Source organism: Callorhinus ursinus, unplaced genomic scaffold (assembly GCF_003265705.2).
Source record: "Callorhinus ursinus isolate GAN/ISIS: 27379988/994484 unplaced genomic scaffold, GSC_fseal_2.0 scaffold128, whole genome shotgun sequence".
NCBI classification, from domain to species: domain Eukaryota; kingdom Metazoa; phylum Chordata; class Mammalia; order Carnivora; family Otariidae; genus Callorhinus; species Callorhinus ursinus.
In genome coordinates, this window is record NW_027397190.1 from 663,038 (window position 1) to 681,983 (window position 18,946).

General features: G+C 58.5%; 1 protein-coding gene across 6 annotated transcripts in view; it reads right to left on the reverse strand.

The window, feature by feature from the left end:
- The window catches only part of NFATC1 (nuclear factor of activated T cells 1), a 102,252-nt gene that overhangs the window by 42,387 nt on the left and 40,919 nt on the right, over positions 1-18,946 (reverse strand). For 4 of the 6 annotated variants that reach the window (XM_073890125.1, XM_073890127.1, XM_025860237.2 and 1 more), the window contains exons 4-8: positions 16,867-17,069; positions 16,023-16,195; positions 14,483-14,623; positions 6,682-6,737; positions 1,738-1,870 (exon numbers count right to left, since the gene is read on the reverse strand). In XM_073890125.1, coding sequence (XP_073746226.1) covers positions 1,738-1,870; positions 6,682-6,737; positions 14,483-14,623; positions 16,023-16,195; positions 16,867-17,069 — 706 coding nt within the window. Of the gene's footprint in view, positions 228-1,547; positions 1,871-6,681; positions 6,738-14,482; positions 14,624-16,022; positions 16,196-16,866; positions 17,070-18,946 lie in introns of those variants that run through there. The other 2 variants (XM_025860240.2, XM_073890130.1) reach the window with 2 other exon arrangements.

Consider the following 18,946-nt stretch of genomic DNA (forward strand, 5'->3'; position numbering starts at 1 on the left):
TTCGTGGGGACGGGGCCCCGGGGCAGACGGAGTTCGTGGGGACGGGGTCCCGGGGCAGAGGGCAGTCAGGTCCCTGTGGGGTGAGGCTGCAGCATGTGATTCCCACTGCAGGGCGGGGAGATAGGATGGCACATGCAGAGTCCTCAGCACCCCAGTATCTTAGTAACATGTTCTTTGGGCTGTGTCCCCTCCTGTAAGAGGTGCAGGTCACAGGCATAGGCCCTCTCCTGCTAACACGGGAGAGCGTGTTACTGCTCAGTGCTGGGACTGCAGAAAACATTAATGTGAGAGATATTTTCTAAACTGCTTTAAAAAGCAATTTTTCTTATAAAGCCTGGTTTTCTTTAAAACATTCAATTTTTGGTCAACCACGCTTGAAGTTTAATTAGGACAAAATCATTACATTTTGACTAAATATTTTCTCTTGTAAGATATATTGCCCCTCATTCCAAGAGCAGATGGGATGGAGCACGTGGCAGAGCACGCAAGCCCAGGAGGGTCACAGAGCATGAGGCGCCCAACCCGCGGGAGCCGCGCACATGCACACACTCCACACACAAGCAGTCCTATAGCTTGCGTCCCCTCTCTTGAGGTGGTGACTTTACAACAAGATCGCGTTACTCCAATCTTCAAAGGCACAGCTAACATTTGCCCAGAAAACAGTTAATTCTAGCTGACATCAGCGCAGCTCTTCTAGGCCTTCCTACGATCTAGTCTATTTTGTAAATGACACATTATGGTTAAAGAGAACTAAACCCTCAGAGAATCTTGATTTTACCAAGAAAGCAACGTGGCTGCTTTCACAATAGTTTTTAGTGTATCACTAATTTCCCTCTTAAATTATACAAATCTCCCAAGTTTTTAGAAGAGCTACTGTACAAAACGATTATTGGCTGAGCTGAGCTGACACAAAACACAACCGAACCCAGGATGACAAGTGATCCCGTGCTCTCTGAGCGCACACCCTGGCCCGCGAGGCAGAACGCCAGGCGATGCTCTGAGGACAAGGCAGAGCACATTTATTTTCTACTAGTTCTGGGGGTAAAAAAAAAAACAAACACATGGTATTTTCTTTAAGGAAACACCTTAAGAAGCAGAAAAGGCAAACTGATTTTCCTAAGTCCTAAGCATCTATCCTCAAGGTGTAGAAACAGTCTCAGCGAGGACAGTATTGAGTAAAAGGTGCTCGGGCCTGAAAGCCTCATGGTCACAAGGAAATGCAATTATTCATAGAAGAATGTGATGTGGGGCATTAACATGAGCACAGAAATCGTTAATGTTAGTTAATGACCACATCAAGCACTAGCCTTTAGGCTCAATAGCATAGGTTTATTTCTAAAGGCACCTGCAAAATAATTATAACTTTTTGCTTTTCCACCTTAAACATCTATAGAATTTAAACACACACCTAGACCACCTCAGCTTTTGAGCACAGAAGGGCTGTACTTTTTCTCCCCCTGGGCTGTTCTATATTTGCAAGCAGCCAGCAAAATGGTCAGTAATTACCCCAATATGCAGCCCCCACCCACAGCAGTAATAAAGGGAAATACACGGAAAGCTTCACTTCTTTTTTTAAGAATTGAAGACACGGTCTTGCTAACGGGATGATAATGCAGCTTAAACGTACAAGGCAACCACACTGTTTCACGGCGACAACATCTTGGCATTCCTGTGTCTTTTAGAAAAAGTGCCCCCTTGGTTCATTTTCAGTGCTTAAGGTTAGAAAGAGAGCGTTACCGTTCGCAGGAAGGTAGGTGAAGTGCTGGTACTGACTTCTCTTTCTCTTCCCGTTGCAGACATAGAAGCTGACTTGCACAGGGCTGGTTATTCTCTGATTGCGGAAAGGCGGGATCTCAACCACCAGCGAGTTCTGGTGAGAAATGGCAGAGAGGAGGGAGACGGTGAGAGGCTCAGACACGATGCGCCCGCGCGGCCCCTCCAGAACTCCCCAGTGGCTGTCCCAGCTGCTTAGGAGAAGATGCCCACAAACAGCCTGCCTGTGACACAGGCGCATGTGCGTGCAGACTGAACCTGCCAGCCCCACGTGGGCAGCCTGAGCACCGGAGCTGACAGGTGGTGTGCGCTGGGGGGCAGGGGCAGCGGGCTGGCTGGGGCTTCCCCTCAGACGCCACCGACTCATCCCCGTGCGAAGCCGCTGGTGCTCATCTGAGGGCAGAATGGCCACGTGGCAGGAGAGGTCCTCGAAAGACCCCCCACGCGTCTGCCTGCCCAAACCAAAAGGGCCAGTGACCTTTGGAAACTAAAACAGTCCCACACTGGGCTCACAGATGGCACGGTGAGCACCTGTTCAGGTAACGTGATGAAGACCCGGGGGAGGTGCTTCCTGGAGACATGTCTCGGGGACCGGTTCTGTGACGAAGGCCCAACGCCTGCCACGGCCTCCCAGACTCCCTCAGATGGAAGGTGGGTGAGCGCAACGTGAGCAGGTTGGGAGAGGCGTGGACAGTTTGAAATCACAAACAGGGACAGAATGGCTTATGGTGGGCGCTGTTAACCTCTCACAGTCTAAAGCGCAAATTGGCAACCTTGTCACAAAGATTATGCTCCTTCGAGTACAGGTCTGAAATAAGTCAGGTGGGGCGCACGGCATTACGGGAGACACAGGCTGGGGGTCAGGCCGCCCGGGTCCCAGCAGTGTCGGTGTGCGCACCACTCTTTGCCTGACGCCAGGGGCCAAAGTCAGGGGACAGGTCTCCACAGGTGCCCACGCTGTGCTCGACTTCACATTGCGGGACAGGATTTCACATCCAAAATGTTTCTTCAATTTTTTTTTGTCCAATGATTTAAGTTAGCAAGTAGAGAAAACAAGAAAAATCCATTGAATCAGGTTTTTGTCAAAGAAGCTGTAGCTTATTACCCAGTTTAATAGCAAAATGGATTGAATCATGTTAGTAATGGAATCCTAAGAATGTTAAAACAAAACTGAAGAGAACTTTAGGCCCAACCTTTTCCTTTTATAGACAAAGAAACTGAGGTTCAGAAGCCCGCTGCCGAGGGTGCGCACGGACAGCAGGGCCCCTCTGGGCTCCACCCCCTGGGGCCACGCTCACTCCAAAGCGGCTTCAGTGCTTCAATGACCACGTCCCGTCTGGAAGAGGCAACGAGCCGCATCTCCTTCCGCCTGCGCATCTCGTCCCCTTAGCAAGAAGAACCCTGCAGACGTGGAGCTAGTGGGGCAAAGCGTGGGTCCCACGGGGCGGGGGCACGTGTGGCCAGGGCCTGGCTCCGGGTCACTCTGCGTCTCTGCCTCACCATTGGCACGGGGAACAGGAAGGGCAGACAGACTACGTCTGAGGACTCGACTACATGGGAGAACCCTGCAGGGGATGCTGGCCCTCCCCGACAGCGAGCCACTGTGGAGCACAGAGTGCGTGGAGTCAGACCCCACAGAAGAAGTGAAGGGAAGACACAGAGAGGAGGTCCTGCTTACACAGAGGCTCAACATAAACTGAACCGCGAGGAGCCGTCAACATAAACTGAGCCGCGAGGAGCCGTCAACAGGAGAGTCTGCAAGAAGTGTGTATGATGCGTCACACGGGCAGAAGCAGGAGGTCCGGGTAGGACAGGGCGGCCCCCGGACCAGGTTCGACTTTGTGGTTTGGTTTCTATGAATTCTAGTGACTGGGGCCCTGTTCTGATGCGGGCCCAGGCCGATATGCTCTAGCTTTCCAAATAGAAACACTGTGCACAGCACCGTCCTCGTGGGAGCAGGGAAGGGAGATGCAGGAAAGAGTCAGGAACAGAACATCTGTCATCACAGGGAAAGCAGGGATTACAAATGGCACTCGACGCATCCACGCAACTTGCTTTAAGAAACTCCCGTCTACACTCACAACAGCACATAAGCCACGCATACAGCACAATCCTTTGTTTACAAATTGCCTGGGACATAATGAGTGCATGTGTGTGCGTGTGAATGTGTGCACACACACGCACACACCCAGACCCAGACCCACACAGACATGCACACGCATGCACACACCCAGACCCAGGCCCACACGCACACAGACATGCACACGCACGCACGCACACAGACATGCACATGCACGCACACACCCAGACCCAGGCCCACACGCAGACATGCACATGCACGCACACACCCAGACCCGCACGCACAGACATGCACATGCACTCACACACCCAGATCCAGACCACACGCACAGACATGCACACACACGCACACACCCAGACCCAGATGCACACAGACATGCACAGGCACTCACACACCCAGACCCAGACCCACACGCACACATGCACACAGACATGCACACGCACGCACACACCCAGACCCAAGCCCACACGCAGACATGCACACGCACGCACACACCCAGACCCAGGCCCACACACAGCCATGCACACGCACGCACACACCCAGACCCAGACCCGCACGTACAGACATGCACACGCACTCACACACCCAGATCCAGACCACACGCACAYACGCACACAGACATGCACACGCACGCACACACCCAGAACCAGATGCACACAGACATGCACAGGCACTCACACACCCAGACCCAGACCCACATGCACACACACACCAAGGAAAGCCTGGCAGGACCAAACGTTAGCAGGGATAAAATTACACAAGGTGCCTGCTTTCTTTTTTATACTTTGTTATATTTTCAAAATTTCCACAATGAACACCATACTCCTTTATGATTAGAAATAATACTTAAAAGTAAACCTCGATTAAGAGATAAGAAGAATGGATAGTAAATCTAAAGTACATCCTCATTCACACATACTATTATGTTTCTTTTAAAACCCCCAATCGTTAACTGTTAAGCTTCCATTAAACTACACAACTATTCAAAATCAGTAGAAAAGTCAATGACACTCAAGCTGAGCCTGCAAACTGGGCAGGAATTGTCTCAATATGGAAAGCCACCGGATTTCTGCAGCTTCTTCCCTGCTCCAGGGAGACGGGTGGGCCCCCTCGCGGGCTGGGGCGCATGCAGGAGGCTGCTGGAGGCGGCCTGCAGCTGTCTGTCCTACTGCCAGGTGTCTGTTTACGACAAACCCGTGAGCTGGCTGCACCTGGTGGGCCTGCTGAGCCAGGGGCTTCTCAGGCAGGCGGGAAACGGGACAGAACCCGAAGAAGCTCGTGTGTGCGCGTGTGAGGTCCCGAGTGCAGGAGGAGGCCTGGACATCACGGGAAGGGAGCGAGCTCCAGAGCACAGGCTTCCCCCTGGGGCCAGGGAGGGATCTTTTCCATCTGACACCCGTTGGATTAGAGCTTTGGAAAAGGAAGCTGAAGTCCCAAGTAGAGATGCTTCATCCTGATAGAGCCACCTGTGAGGACCCGGGCGGTCCTGGGCCTGCCGTGAGTGAGCAGCCGTCAGACAGCTACCTCCATGGTGGCTGGGGGTCCCCCTCGTGACTCAGAGTCCCACCAGCCGCAGGGCAGAGATACCTACCTAATGGCGTCAGAAATCCCACCACCCAAAGGCTCCCTGTGCACCCTGCTACAACACCCCAAGGCCCCCGGGAGCCCTGAGAAAACAGTATGTTCCTGCCCTGAGCACTATTTCTGAGTAAGCCAACTTCCCATTTCCCGGCACTGTGAGAATGGCCACACACACCTGTCCACGGTGAGTGGGCTGAGCTAGGGGCCACACACACCTGTCCATGGTCAGCAGGGTTAGCTGGGGGCCACACACGCCCGTCCACCATGGTCAGTGGGCTGAGCTACAGAGCTTGGGAGGACTTTGAACCTCTTCAGTCACCTGCTGGCCACAGTCTTAGGTCAGCCTGAAGTCCCCTGCTGCTTTTCTGGGACCAAGCAAAACACACTCACACGCGATAGGAGAGGTTAATCCCACTCTGTCAATAATCACTTTGAACACCAATGTTCTAAATACACCACTGAACAGACGGACTGTCAGACCCAGCTATTTGCTGTCTATGAGAAATCCACTTTAAACATAAGGCTCCAGTGAAAGGTCCGGGGATGAGGAACGGTGTGCCGGCTAGCATGAACTGCAGACCTGTAGACGACCATCCTCCCTCCTCCACCAACAACCACGGGGGCAGGAAAGACCTTGCAGGTACCCACATGCACAAGCAGTACCAAGGAGCTGTGAGAGGCTGGGTGTCCGCGTGGGTGCATGCACGCCGGGTGTCTGTGGGCCTGAGAGATGCGCGGCGGCCTCCACGAGGCCAGGCCCCTGCTCCGCAGCCTGCCGGCACCTACGAGCACACCAGCTAACTGGCAGATGGAATGAGCACACATCTGAGTGGCACCATGAGACCTGACTTCGCATCTAGTTCATATTCAAAACAAGAGTCTACTTGGTGATGGGTGCCAAGGACGCCGGTGGAACCTCACGCAGCCTGGCATGCTGGGGCAGGTGAGGTGCCCACTCATACTCAGAACAGCGGCTTCCACGGGACCCCTGGTGACAACGATCACCGGGGGGGCTCAGGTGTGAGCCCACGGTCCCCACAGGGGACGGAGCACCTCCTGGGGGCAGGGGTCCTGCCCTCCAGCGGGTTGTGTCCTGAGAACACTTGTTTCAGGAAGCGCTTTACCACAGTGTCCGCTTTGTGCTCTGTTATTCCATCTGGTATGTCTCGTCGCTCCCGCGAGCAGGAAACCCCCAGCCTCCAGAGCCAGCCGGTGCCACCACGGGCTGTATGTCTGGCCGTACTTACCGGCTTGCACAGGTCTCTGTCCATCTTCGCCTCCATCTCCCAGATGTGGTGACCGTCTAGAAGAAAGGGGTAGAGGGAAGCTGGTCACTCTGGATGCCTGGTCAAGCCCACCGCACAAGACCGTGTGCCTTCACCAGGCACAGGGGACCCCACAGACCACCGCCCTCTGACTAGCTCAGGCCATCCTGGCTGTTAACTCGTAAGAGCAAACAGTCGTGTGTGGGTCACCGGCGGAGAGGACGTGCCAGGCCCAGACGTGGGGGCAGGGAGCCTGGCGGAGCCTGAAGGCCCCTAGCTCTGCGAGAGGGAGCCACATGCAGCGAGTGCCCCAGAAATCTGCCCCCCTGCCTACGTCCACAGGCACGCCGCCCCAGCCTCACACCAGATGTGGGAGGGTTTCTACATGCCAAGCTTTGTCAAGGGAGTGCGAGCCCAGCAGAAATGCCAGGACCTGGGAAAAAGTGCATGGTCCTCAGACCTGGACCCAGGTGTGTGTCCTGGCTCTTGTCAGTGACTCCAGCCTTGAGGTGCAAACACTGGGAGCAGGGGCCGAATGAGGGTGCCTGCAAAGCCTGTATGTTTTGGGAGCAGAGTTATTCTAACGAGTGAGAGCCCAGGAGCCACGGTCCTGCCTCTGCCCACAGGAACTGCCAGCTAAACGATAAAATCCTTTCTGTGACGACTTCTTGCCACATCAGGATACAGAAATGCAAAACATGGTATTTTTAACCTTACCCCAGTGGCCGTTTGCATGTTTAAAAAAAAGTAAAAAGGCTCCCAATAGGCCTTGAAAGGGCTCAGTGTTCTGCAGGCCCAGGCCTGCGAGGGAGGGAGCCTCGAGAAGTACACTGGCGGGAACGTCTGCAAACCGAGTACTTGGCCTTTGGAAGCCCCTCTATGGCCGGCCAACTGTGTGGGGACCGGCTGGGTAGTTACTTTGAATTAACTGAGGTCAGTCTCCTGCCAAGGTCGCCCCCTTCCCCATCTTCTATGAAGTCTGTCCCCAAACGAACAATTACAGCGAGACATACTTAGTTTTTGCTCCTGCTCTGTTTCCGAAGAAGAGATGTATGTGTCTTACAGATCCTAAATTATAAATAAATTAGACAAAATCTCCTCTTTCTGCCTGACAGTGCGGGCGGGCAGGGGAGGAGGGTGGAGACAGAGGGAGGAAATGTGAGTCACACAGAGCCCAGAGCAGCGTCGGCTTGCCAGGACCACACCAGCCTCTCGGGACACCCAAGGTCCCGGAGCAAATTACCCACCAGATGAACCCACTCGGTGATAAAATGCAGACCAGTGGCCCAAGGGATCAGTGTCCGTGTCTCCTCCAGGAAAACATAATTGGAAACTAAAAATACACCGTCCCGTTCTCAAAGGCACCAACCAAGACTTCCACAAAGCCGCTCACTTTCCAGAGCGCAGAAGCATCCTTAACCTCCCAGCCCCCCAAGCTGACGGATGATTGTGAGCTGGGGATGGGGGTCCAGGTGCCCCACGTGGGGACAGGGCAGGCTTGTCTAGGCCGCGTAGGCCAGACCCGCCTTGGGCTCGCGGGCTGCGGCCCCACCCACCCCTCGCTTAAGGAAATCGAAATTATTCTTCCTGTAAGCAAGTCTCTCATGTTCTCGGTGCCTCTTAAAACAGCTTCAGAGAAACGCAGCTTTAGGTCTCAAACCTGGACGGCTGGGGGCAGCTCTGGCTGCTGCCCGGTCTCCGTCTGTTGGTGGAAAGCACAGCTCAGGCTTTCCTGAGGAATTCTCGAGTGTCTGGGCCTCCCATCGGAGTGGGGGCAGGAGGGAAGCCGAGGCCCAGGGAGGGCCAGGGCCAGGGCGCTCAGCAACAAAGGGACCCGGCGCCCACCATCTTCCCTCCGAGAGGGGGGTGAGAGCAGACCCGGCCTCGCTGTGAACACACCTTGTGGGCTCATCCGCGTCACGAAGCTGACGGGGTGCTTTGTGGAGCCCGTGGGCCAAATGTGACAGCAGAGCCCTCCTACTCCAGCCCCTCCTGGGCGGGTGGGTCCCAGTCCTTGTCAGAGCGTCGGCTCAGGGCCGGCCAGCCACACAGGCCCACAGTGCACGCTACGTTCAGCTCCCCCACACGCCAGCCCTGCTAGGTGCAGGTCAACGGAGCACAAACAGACGCACCCAGATGCTCCCGTTAAATGCCGGCTTCTGGAAGGCCCGCGGCGCAGGAGCTCGTTGCCTGCACTTTCCTGCCCACCTGAGGACGGTCCTGGGCTCTGGCCCTGTTTTCCCTGAGTCTTTGTATCTGTGGTTGAGTCACAGCCCACGGGGGCAGGCGTGTGGCCTGTTTCTATTGAGGGTCCTAAATGAGCTGCTTCCACTTGTGTAGACACAGAAGTGTACACAGACTGACTGTCCGAAGACGGAAGCACTGAGGCCATTCAACGTGGCTCACCATCGTGGACGCTAGGAAATTACAAAATTGCTTCCCACGTGTACCAGCGCCAGAGGGAAGGGTCGCTGGTCTCCAGCAGGAGCTGGTGGTGCGGGCCCTGCTGTCCGGCCTCTGGGCATCCGGCCTCTGGGCGTCGGCTTCTGTGGAGCTCCAGCCAAAGGCAGGCCTGGCCTGGGTGCCAAGCAAAGCCCCAGACTCTATGGGGACGGGAAAGGCCAGCCCCAAACGAGCCTGGGAGCCCCAACCTTATCAAGAGCTCCCTGGGTCCTCGGTAGGAAACTGTGCACAAGCCCAGAAGTAAAAATATTCCGAATCATTAGGGAATTCCCTGCAGTGTGAGTCATCGGAAAGGCTTCCCCACCACACCCGCCCGCCTGGAGGCTTCCACGGCTGGCTTGTGGCTGGCGCAGCCTCTGAGCCCAGCTCTTAGTCACACAGCTCCCGGGGCGGCTTGGGGCCGGACGGGGCCACACGTGGGGCCCCCAGCCTCCACGGGAGCATCAGAGCTTCCTGAGACACAGCCACTCGAGCCCCTGGCAAGCAGGGGCGCAGACGCCAAGTGACCAGCTTCCTCCCAAGTCACAGCATCAGCTGAAGCGGTTTGCTGGTCACGCAGCCAATGGGCAGGATGGAAACAGCAGAGGCCCGATCAGACCGAATCACACATCTGCGTGGTGGAACACACGTTCCCGGGGCCCACGGCTACGTGCACATGGTCTCCTCCCCACCTGTCTGCCGGCCGTGAGGGCAGGCTGCACACCGAACGCCATAACGGGGCGGCTGTCAAGGAAAGCAGTGGGGGAGGTGTACACAGGGGGCCCCTCCACACTCCTGTGGGGGCCACGGAAGAGACAGGGTGCTGACTCTCGAGCATGCGGGGTCGGCGGCACTGGGGGGTGCTACCCAGGGGGAGCGCCTCCACGCAGCCGGTCTTCACTTCCTTCAATCCCTGAAACTCCCCAAGCCTCACTCAGGGGCCCCCCCAACACCGCTCAAAGCAGCCTGTTTCCTACAGAAGAGATTCCAGAGGAGAAAGAAATCAGCCTCCTGCCATGGGGCTCAGCCTGGCTGGTCCCCACACGGCTGAACGTGGCCTTCCAATGACCAGGACTCCACACCCGGGCAACGCCCAGGGAAGGGCACACACGTCCACAGAGGAACCTGTGTTTGAGAGAGCACCAGACCCAAAAGGTGGGCACAAGCCCCATGTCCACACTGCAAGTGGGTTAGCACAACGTGGTCCATCCACATGATGGAATGCTATAGCAGTCTCGAGAGGGACGAAGTTCAACACACACCCTGTGTGGACACAGCTGAAGACATGCGCTCAGCGCAGAAGCCAGACACAGCGGGGACCAATACCGCCACTCCGGGCAGGGCAGCGTCCAGAACCAGCGGGTCCACATGGACAGGAAGTGGCTTCGAAGCTGCCAGGCTGGGAGAATGGGGTGGATGGTGTTTGGGAATGTCTGAATTAGTGAGATGGCTGCCTAGCCGAGTAGACCAAAGACCCCTGAACTTGAAATGGATGACCTGAGTGGTTGGTGAGTTCCACCTCAACAAAGCAGGCGTAAAACGTACATTCTCCAAAGCGTGTGTGGCGTGCGTGTAGGCGGCCTTGCGACAGGAGGAAGAAGAGGGAGCCTGTGTGACCTCGTCCAGCAGCATCCTCTGCACACCCACCCACTCCTGCGCCCCTTCCCATCAAGACCCATGGGTGCCAGAGGGCGGGATCTGGAACAGAATACCCTCCCTGCTGGGGAGGGACCTGGGCCCACTTTCTGGATGTCACTTCAGTGCTGAGCTGGGAGAACCCAGGCATGGTTTGGGGCAAAGCACAAGAAAAGACTGGCCACCAGCCTGGAGAAAGGAAATTTCAGTGACAACCCTCTCCCGGCAAGGGCACAAGGCCTCTGGTCTGACTCGGGAAGCCCCGTGGGGGCCTGCGGAGAGGCCCTCCTGCCCATGCTGGGTCCTCTGCACACTGTCCAGCGCAGGTCACCACGCCCCAGGAAGGGCATGCTGAGCCCCCACTGGCCGCCCCGTCTCTCGAATGCTGGGCCTGGAGAGCATGTTGGGTCCCCACAGGAGAGCCCAGTGAGGGAGGGGAATCCCCACTGGCTGGGCTGAAGCCTCATCTCCCCAGTGGGCACCAGGGCGCATGCTGGGACATCAGTAAAGGGAAGCTCTTGAGCTGGGGAGGAGAAGGGGGTTCTGGGACACGGGCAGACCCCGAGACCACTCGAAATGTCCCGTAGTTTACAACTGGGGGGCGAGCGTTCGATCTGAGACCACAGCGTAAGAAAAAGCCTTCTCGAGGCTGCATGCTGGCTCACTGGAAATGAGCGTGGCTTCAGAGTCGTCAGTCTCAGGTAGGGTCACAGGTGACGTTGTCCTAGGGGCACCAGCTATTTCCCCCACCCGCACAGCCACAGGCCCTGCGGAGCGCTCACCAGAGCGGGCTGCCTGAGAACAACGTCCGTGGAGGTCAGGCCTCGGCACGCTGACGTGGGCGAGCAAGGGGCAGCGGCTGTCTCAGTGGACAGATGTGTGCTCCCACCGCCTCCCACAAACACCCCGGGAAACTCCGACGGAGACATCTTTCCTCCACACGCCACGTCACGACCTGCACGTGTGTGAGCCACACCACCAGCTGGCGGTGTCTGTGTCTGCACAATTTCCAGAAACCTTTCAGAACCAGCACGCCAAGGAAGTAGAAACCATAGCCCCGTGGCCACGGCCCTGGACCAGGGCGCGAGAGGAGGTGCGGGTGCCGGCCAGGCTGCCGCTGCACCCTGGATGACGAGAGCCCTCAGAACGCAGCCCCGCCGGCTCTGCCCGGCTGTGGTCAGACTCGGACAGAAAGATCACAGGGCACCTGGGGCTCCCGCACACACTGTCCCTGCCACACGATGTGGCCAGGAGCGCGGGCGGCTGCACCCCCACGACAACAGAGGGGATCCTCACACACACAGCCCCCACTCACGCTCATTACAGACGATACACACCTGCTCTCACACACCTGCTCTCATGCCTTGACATGCACCTGCTCACACACCTGCTCTCACACACCTGCTCTCACACACCTCACATCTTGTGAGGTCCCCCCAGCCCCTCCTCCTGCCTGGGCTGGCTCCCGGGGACCCACCAACACCCACCAGCGGGGCTGGCACCGCCGCCTACGAAGACGCTGAATGCTGCTCTCAGCACAGGTGCCAGATGCCCCTCCTTCTCCTGGGAGATACAGCAGGTGTGGCCAGCCCCCAGGCAGAAAGAACCACTCCTTGAAACCCTCACAAAGCTCTGGGTCACTAGTGCGTAAGCCCAGTGCGACTGCAGGGAGGCCCAGACACAGGGCGGTAGGCACCCCCGGGACACCCAGAGCAGCCGGAAGAACGGGGACCACACGGGCCTTCCTGGCGGGCTCACGCTCGGGACTCCCGTGACGAGGGTTTCCCTGATCACATTCCGGCCTTAGCGCCAAACAGCACTTTAAAGACTGAACTTTGCCACAGACCAAAGACCTCATCAAAAACCTATGGGACAACGGTAACCTAATTTGCCTTTAACGGTTTCTACAAAAAGTCAACTAGGAAAAGCCTAGTTACAGTTATGGAGTGCATCGGGATGCGTTAGAAGCACGAGTGCCCCCTCTGCCCAGAGTTAAAACTCGTGTGCACACGTGTGAACAAGCAAACCACCTTAAGTACACACTCGAGCGAGCGACAGCATCCAGACGTGTAACCACGGCATTTATACCCACTTGGGTCGGGCACAACCTGCGACCACATCGCCCTCCACACCCGCGTCTCGCCGGCCGTGCTGGGGGCACCAGGCCACTTCAGGAGTGGTGGCTGGAGGGTCCCCAGGGGAGGATGGTGCCAGCTATGCATCCATGGACTAAGGTCCCCACACTGTGGGCTCGTGGCCAACCTCCACGTGGCACCACCAGGCCACGGAACAGAGATCTAGGACTGAGCAGGACAGCCAGGCCGGGAGAGCCTGCCCTGCAGAAGGAGCCCCATGGCGCCCACAGAGCAGGGAGCATCCAGGAGACCCCCATGGTCTCATCCCAGCACCACAATAAGGACTGGTCAGGGAGGCGGGGAAGGAAGCCACGTGGACTTCTCCTTCGTGCAACCAGAAAAGCGGCAACTTGGGCCACGTCCCAGCATGTCGCCTTGCTGTGCAGTGAGCAGAGCACCATGTCGGGTGACCCTCCCCCAACACATTTATTTACACATTTAAAGCTCAAAAAGTTAAATCATTTCAAAATTAGCCTCCTCTAAAGAAGAATGTTCCAGTAACGCAAATTCTCCTGATCATTATGCTTAGTCGGTTTTCTCCATAATTCACAACATGTTTCCCAATTATGTGCATGATTACACAGGCAGACCACGCAGAACACGGAGGACTTTCAAGCCCATTTTGATGGAGGCACTTAAGCTTCCTGCTCTTGGCACAAAATCAGGACCCCGTCGTGGAGGCTGAACCCCACCGTGGTTTCCAGTGGTCAGCGTGGGTCCTGCATCAGTCCCCTTGGAAACGGGGAGGAGCCACCCCGTCGGGGGCAGGGCCTCATGCCCACGGGGCACGCTCGGCAGGGACCTGGCTCCTGAATCAAAGCTGCAGAGAGAGGCGAGCCCTGCACACGCTCTCGCCCGCCCTTGTGCGTTATTTGTGCGAGTGCCCAGTGGCCTCTCCCCAGATGGGTCGGGCGTCCCGGGGCAGAAGCACACCCAGGGCCTTATCACCAAACGTCAGAAAGAAGAGACTGTTCACCTTGCACGTGTAGCTCCACCACTGCACACACACACAGACACACACACACATACACACACACACACAAGGTCTATACCTGCCAACGCATCTACACAGGCAGAGTAGTTGACACACACACACAATGCTGGGAGGCACCGGTCACACGGAGAAGAGCAGCACCCGCCTCTGCATCCCGGGGCGGCACCCAGAACAGGGGCCAGAAGGATGCCAAGGGGTGTGGAGGGGCCTCCGGTCCAAATGCAGGTCCCACCGTCTACTACGGCTGCTCTGCATCCACATGCCCGCTGCCAAGAGGCCGTGGCTCGGAGCGGCGAGAAGCCCTCCTACGCAGAGCAGAACAGTGCTTCCCGAGACGGCCCCGCGGTGGCCAGGAGCAGGGGCTGCTCAGAGCCAAGCAGCAGACGTCCATCCAGTCCGGGCAAGGGGCCACGGGCAGCAAGTGGAGGCAGGCCTCCGACAGGCCAGAGCTACGTGAGCTGCTCCCGCTCTCCAGCACGCAGAGCCCCACCGAGCGGCCTCACTCCGCCTCCAGGAACCAATCCCCACCAGCGCCCAAAGCGGGACACGCTCCACGGTCTGTTTGCAAGGAAAGTACCTGGTGCTTTCTCCACGAAAATGACCTTGGAGTCTTGCAGAAAGTTGTGGCCAGACAGGACCATCTTCTTCCCACCGAGGACAGGGCAGCTGGCTGCGCTCTGCTTCTCCACGAGGGGCAGCTCCTGGGCCGACCGCTGGGCTGCATGGGGTCAGAACAGGAGAGTGAGCATGTGCCCCGGCCCCACCTCACGCCACCATCCTGAGGGGGGGCCCGGGGTCGGCCAGTCTGTCAGGAACGGGCACTTCCCGGCGCCGCCTCGGGGTCTGGTGGGGGGGCATGGCGCCTACACGGACAGCCTCCAGCATGAGATGCACCAGCTGCATGGCAGGTTCGCGTCATCACGCAAAGACGACCAGGGCAGGCGCACAACTGACTTGTGCCCACGGGAAAATCAAGACGCGGGGATGTGTGCACGTGTGGGTCTGTGCGTGGGCCTCCGTGGAGTAAATATGCCACCCCAGGGGGACCCTCGGCCTCTGCGCAGAACAGACACACTGACGCACCGCTCTAGGAGAGGAGCACCCGTGTGGACGGTGAAGGGAGCGCGGGCTTGAAACTGGGAGCCACAGCGAGACCTCGACCCAGGCGCTGCGGGGGCGCGGGCCCCATGTAAACCGGGGGTGGGGTCTCGGGGCTCTCGGTCCTGTCAGAGCCAGGAGCCGCAGGACCCGAGGGGCTGGGACAAGGCACGGAGTGCAGGGAGGTCAGGTCATCTGGGGAGGACAGTGCGGTGAGGCCACCAACGTTCCCGGGCAGGAGCTTCTGCGGCCAGGTGCGCACCCGTGGCTCTCAGCCAGCCAGCGGGTCTGCAGGGAGGAGGCCACGCTTCAGACACGTGCAGTGGCCTGTGGCGGGTCCCCTGGGCTGTGCTGAGGTGTGGGGACAGGTGCCTGTGGGGCTCCACGTGGGGGGCCACAGGACACACTGCAGGGAAGGAATCTGGGTACTGAGGTGGGTCAGTCAGGTCAGAGATGAGGGAACCAAACCCAGACCCTCCCACCGAGACAGGTGGGCAGGTGAGCTGCGGGGGCAGGTTGAGTGTCCTGTGACAGCCACACCCCGAGAGGGAAGGAAGAGGGGCCCCCAAAGGAGCAGGGTGCTCAGGCCCAAGGCTGGACGCACCTGAATCATGCCCACCACAAGGGAAGTGAAAACCAGGGGCGGGCAGGGAAGGCGAGAGGCCGACGCGGGCCGACAAACTTAGATTCGCTGGACCCCACGGACCAGACGCCAAAATCCCGCTGCTCGGGTTTCTGATACGCAGGGGATTAGCTCACACGTGGCGAGTGCAAGCAGCTCGGGGTTTCGGACAAACTGCCCTCTTTTCCGCGCGGGCGCCGGGAGCAGGTGGGCCCGCCACATGCACAACCTGCGAACCTGAACCCAGCACAGCGAGCTCCTCAGGAGTCGTCGCGACAGGCAAGGGATGTGAGAGTGATGCCCACGTGAGTCCAGTCCACGAGTCTCCATGAACAATCAAGACAGGAAAGGGGCCACAAAACAGAGCATGGGACACGGCACCAGCTCCGATACTCACAGCACTCGATGGGGTTGGAGGCCACTTGCAGGGACAATGTCCGGCCGTTGGGCTGTGGGATGTGGACCCGGAAGACAAGCCTCACCCTGGTGTTCTTCCTCCCGATATCCGTCTCCCCTTTCCGCAGCTCGATGTCCGAGTTTCGAAGCTTCAGAATCCCAGCACAGTCCACACTACCCGGAACAAGGAAAAGAGTCCACACCTGTCTCTCAGTTCCTGACGCACGACACAGGGTGCCCCGCTCCGCCCCCAGCCCGGCCACGGGCCCCCGCTCTTCACACCCTGGGATTGGAGTGTGGGGCGCCCAACAGTGGGAGGGAGCAGGGGAGGAGGCAGCGGGGAGGCTGTGAACATGGGCCTCTTTGCACACGAGGAGGTCAATCATCAGCTTAGAGACAGCTTCCACGGAGCCACGAGGGCAGTCCAGACGCACGTCAGAGCCACTCGCGTCAGGGACGACAGAACCACCCAGGGAGAACTGGGTCCACGTAGACTGTGCTCCTTCCGTTTTCAGTTTTTGCATCTGGTCACCACCGAACTCAGAAATAAACAGGTGTCGTGTTCAGGAGGTGAACGCAAGCATGAGGGGGGACTGGCCATGGGGACCGAACTATTCAAGTACCACGTGCACAGCGGCAGAAGCCCTACAAAAACCCATCAGCCTACGGATCTATGGTTTACGTGGGTGCTGAGCCCAGGGCAGAGAGATGGGCATGCAGGCCACACCGCCCAGTACCTGCCCCAACTGCCCCAGCCACGCACACCCCAGCACCCCAGCCACGCACGCGCAGCCCCACGGCCCAGCACCCACCCCCCGACCGCCCCAGGCGGGTGCACAGCTTACATGGCTCGCATGTTGTTCTCTGGTAGCAGTGGGATTTCCAAGACTTTGGTGTTGGAGAGGATGGCTTCGTGACTGGTGGTGGAGACGGTCTTGCCTGTGATCCGGTGGACCTGGTAGAAGGCGTGGGGTCTCAGCAGGCGGTCGTCGGCCGTCCCAATGAACAGCTGTAGTGTGAGTGGCTCATTCTCCAAGTAGCCGTGTAGCTGGCAAGAGAACAAGAACACCCCACTAAGCACCCTACACGCCCACGGCTCAGAAATATTTATAAGCAGAGACTAATTCACAAGGACATCGCGCAGCAAGTGCTAGGTGCTAAGTAACCCCCATAGCCCAGCCCCCGGCTGCGTCTCTATGATCTACTCATGGTCACGTGTCAGCTGTGAGCACTCCTGTCACCTCCGTTCAAACACACGCACCCACGTGTACTGCACGCACGCATCTCGCACACGTGCTGCAGCACCACTATGAGCAGCACCCGGGACGTGGATGTGGCCACATGTGGCTGTGCTCAACTCCTGCAGCAGCAGCAGCTGGGAGGGCCCTGCCTCCCCACCAAGCCTCTCCTCCAGCCCACCTCCTCCCTCTGCCAGCAGCTTGTGATGGCGCGGTCTGCTCTCCGCCTGGCAAGTGTCTGCTGTAAGGACCGTGTGTGGCTCGCACCCCCAGGAACCTAGGGCAGCGCCAAGATAGTTGCAGAAACTCTTGCCCTAATAAATTCAGATGTGCACCGGGCAGGGCAGGGTCCCCTTTCTCACTCACAACCGTCCTATCAGCAAAGAGGACAGTTGCAGACAAACAGCCATAAACACGGTGGGCCCCTTTCTCCTGGCTCAGGGCCTGTCCCCTCCAGGGGCAGGTGACGGCTAAACGCGGCCCCGTGCCTGGCAGCTTGCGCCCCCAGAGCGGAGCCTGGAGCCTAGAAAGGGCCTGGCACCCCCAAGCTGTTCCGCGTCTCCTGCTTTTCATTTTCATGCTTGCTTCCCTTGACAACAGGGAGTCGCTCTAACGCCACAGTCCAACGCCGTGGTGACAGGCGTATGGGAACACTACCAGTGCTGGGAATAAGCACAGAGGCCAGGGTCGTCCGCCCATGCTTGTGCGGCCGGCCGGCAGCTGGGGCTCTCCGAGAACCTATGGAAGGGCGGCCTGCAGTGTGGACACACACCCTCACCATCCCACCCACAGGGCCGCCGTGAGAGCCGGACGCCCGGTGAACACCCCACAGCACCCTGCTGCGGTGCCGGCAGGCGAGGCACACGCGGGGGGGCCGGAGGCGTGAGGGCGCCCACGCAGACACCCAGGCTCTGCCTCCATGCCGGCCGTGAGGAGGCCACCCTGAGGTCGCCTCACCCACCCCGAGGAGGCAGGTGCAGGCTCACAAGGTCCTGCCCGGTGGCGCTGGCCCGGGCAACGGGGACAGGTGGCCACCGTGCCCTCAGGGGGCCAAGCATGGAGGCAAACACCAGCGGGAATGACAGAGGGCGTCCCTGGGAGCGGGGCAGCCGGGAGGGGACTTGAGGCGAAGACCGCCAACGGGGTGTCACAGGGAGAGACAGACTCCGGCGTGAACGTAGACGGGGATTTCTCCACAGGCAGGAGGACCGTGGAGGGAGCCCAACCCTCACGCTCTGTACCACGTTCCTCAGCCTCGCAGCAATTCCAGCGAGGTTTGTAAATGCGTGTCAATGTCCCGATTTGAGAACAAACTCCAGGAGCAGGAACAGCGGCCCAGACGTGGGACACCGGCGCGGGCAGTGGGGCTGGTCTCCGCAGGCTTGGCAGGCACAGCCGCAGCTTCCGCTGTGATGTGGCCAGCCCACCACTCACCGTCGTTGTCACTGCCTCTTCCGAGAAACCAGGAGATGGCCAGCGAGACGCCACTGGAACCTGAAAGGCGCACGCTCGTCAGCCGCCCGTGAGGAGGTGAGGAGGTAAGCTCTTCCCCAGCGTCAGGCAGCGCATGTTTCGTTTCCTGGAGAATGCAGGTGTCCATGTGCCACGTGGACGCACATCACTGTCCACATGGGGTGAGAGCCCAAGCCTCCCTAGGGGTGCCCCAGCTTGGGGAGGAAGACACGGC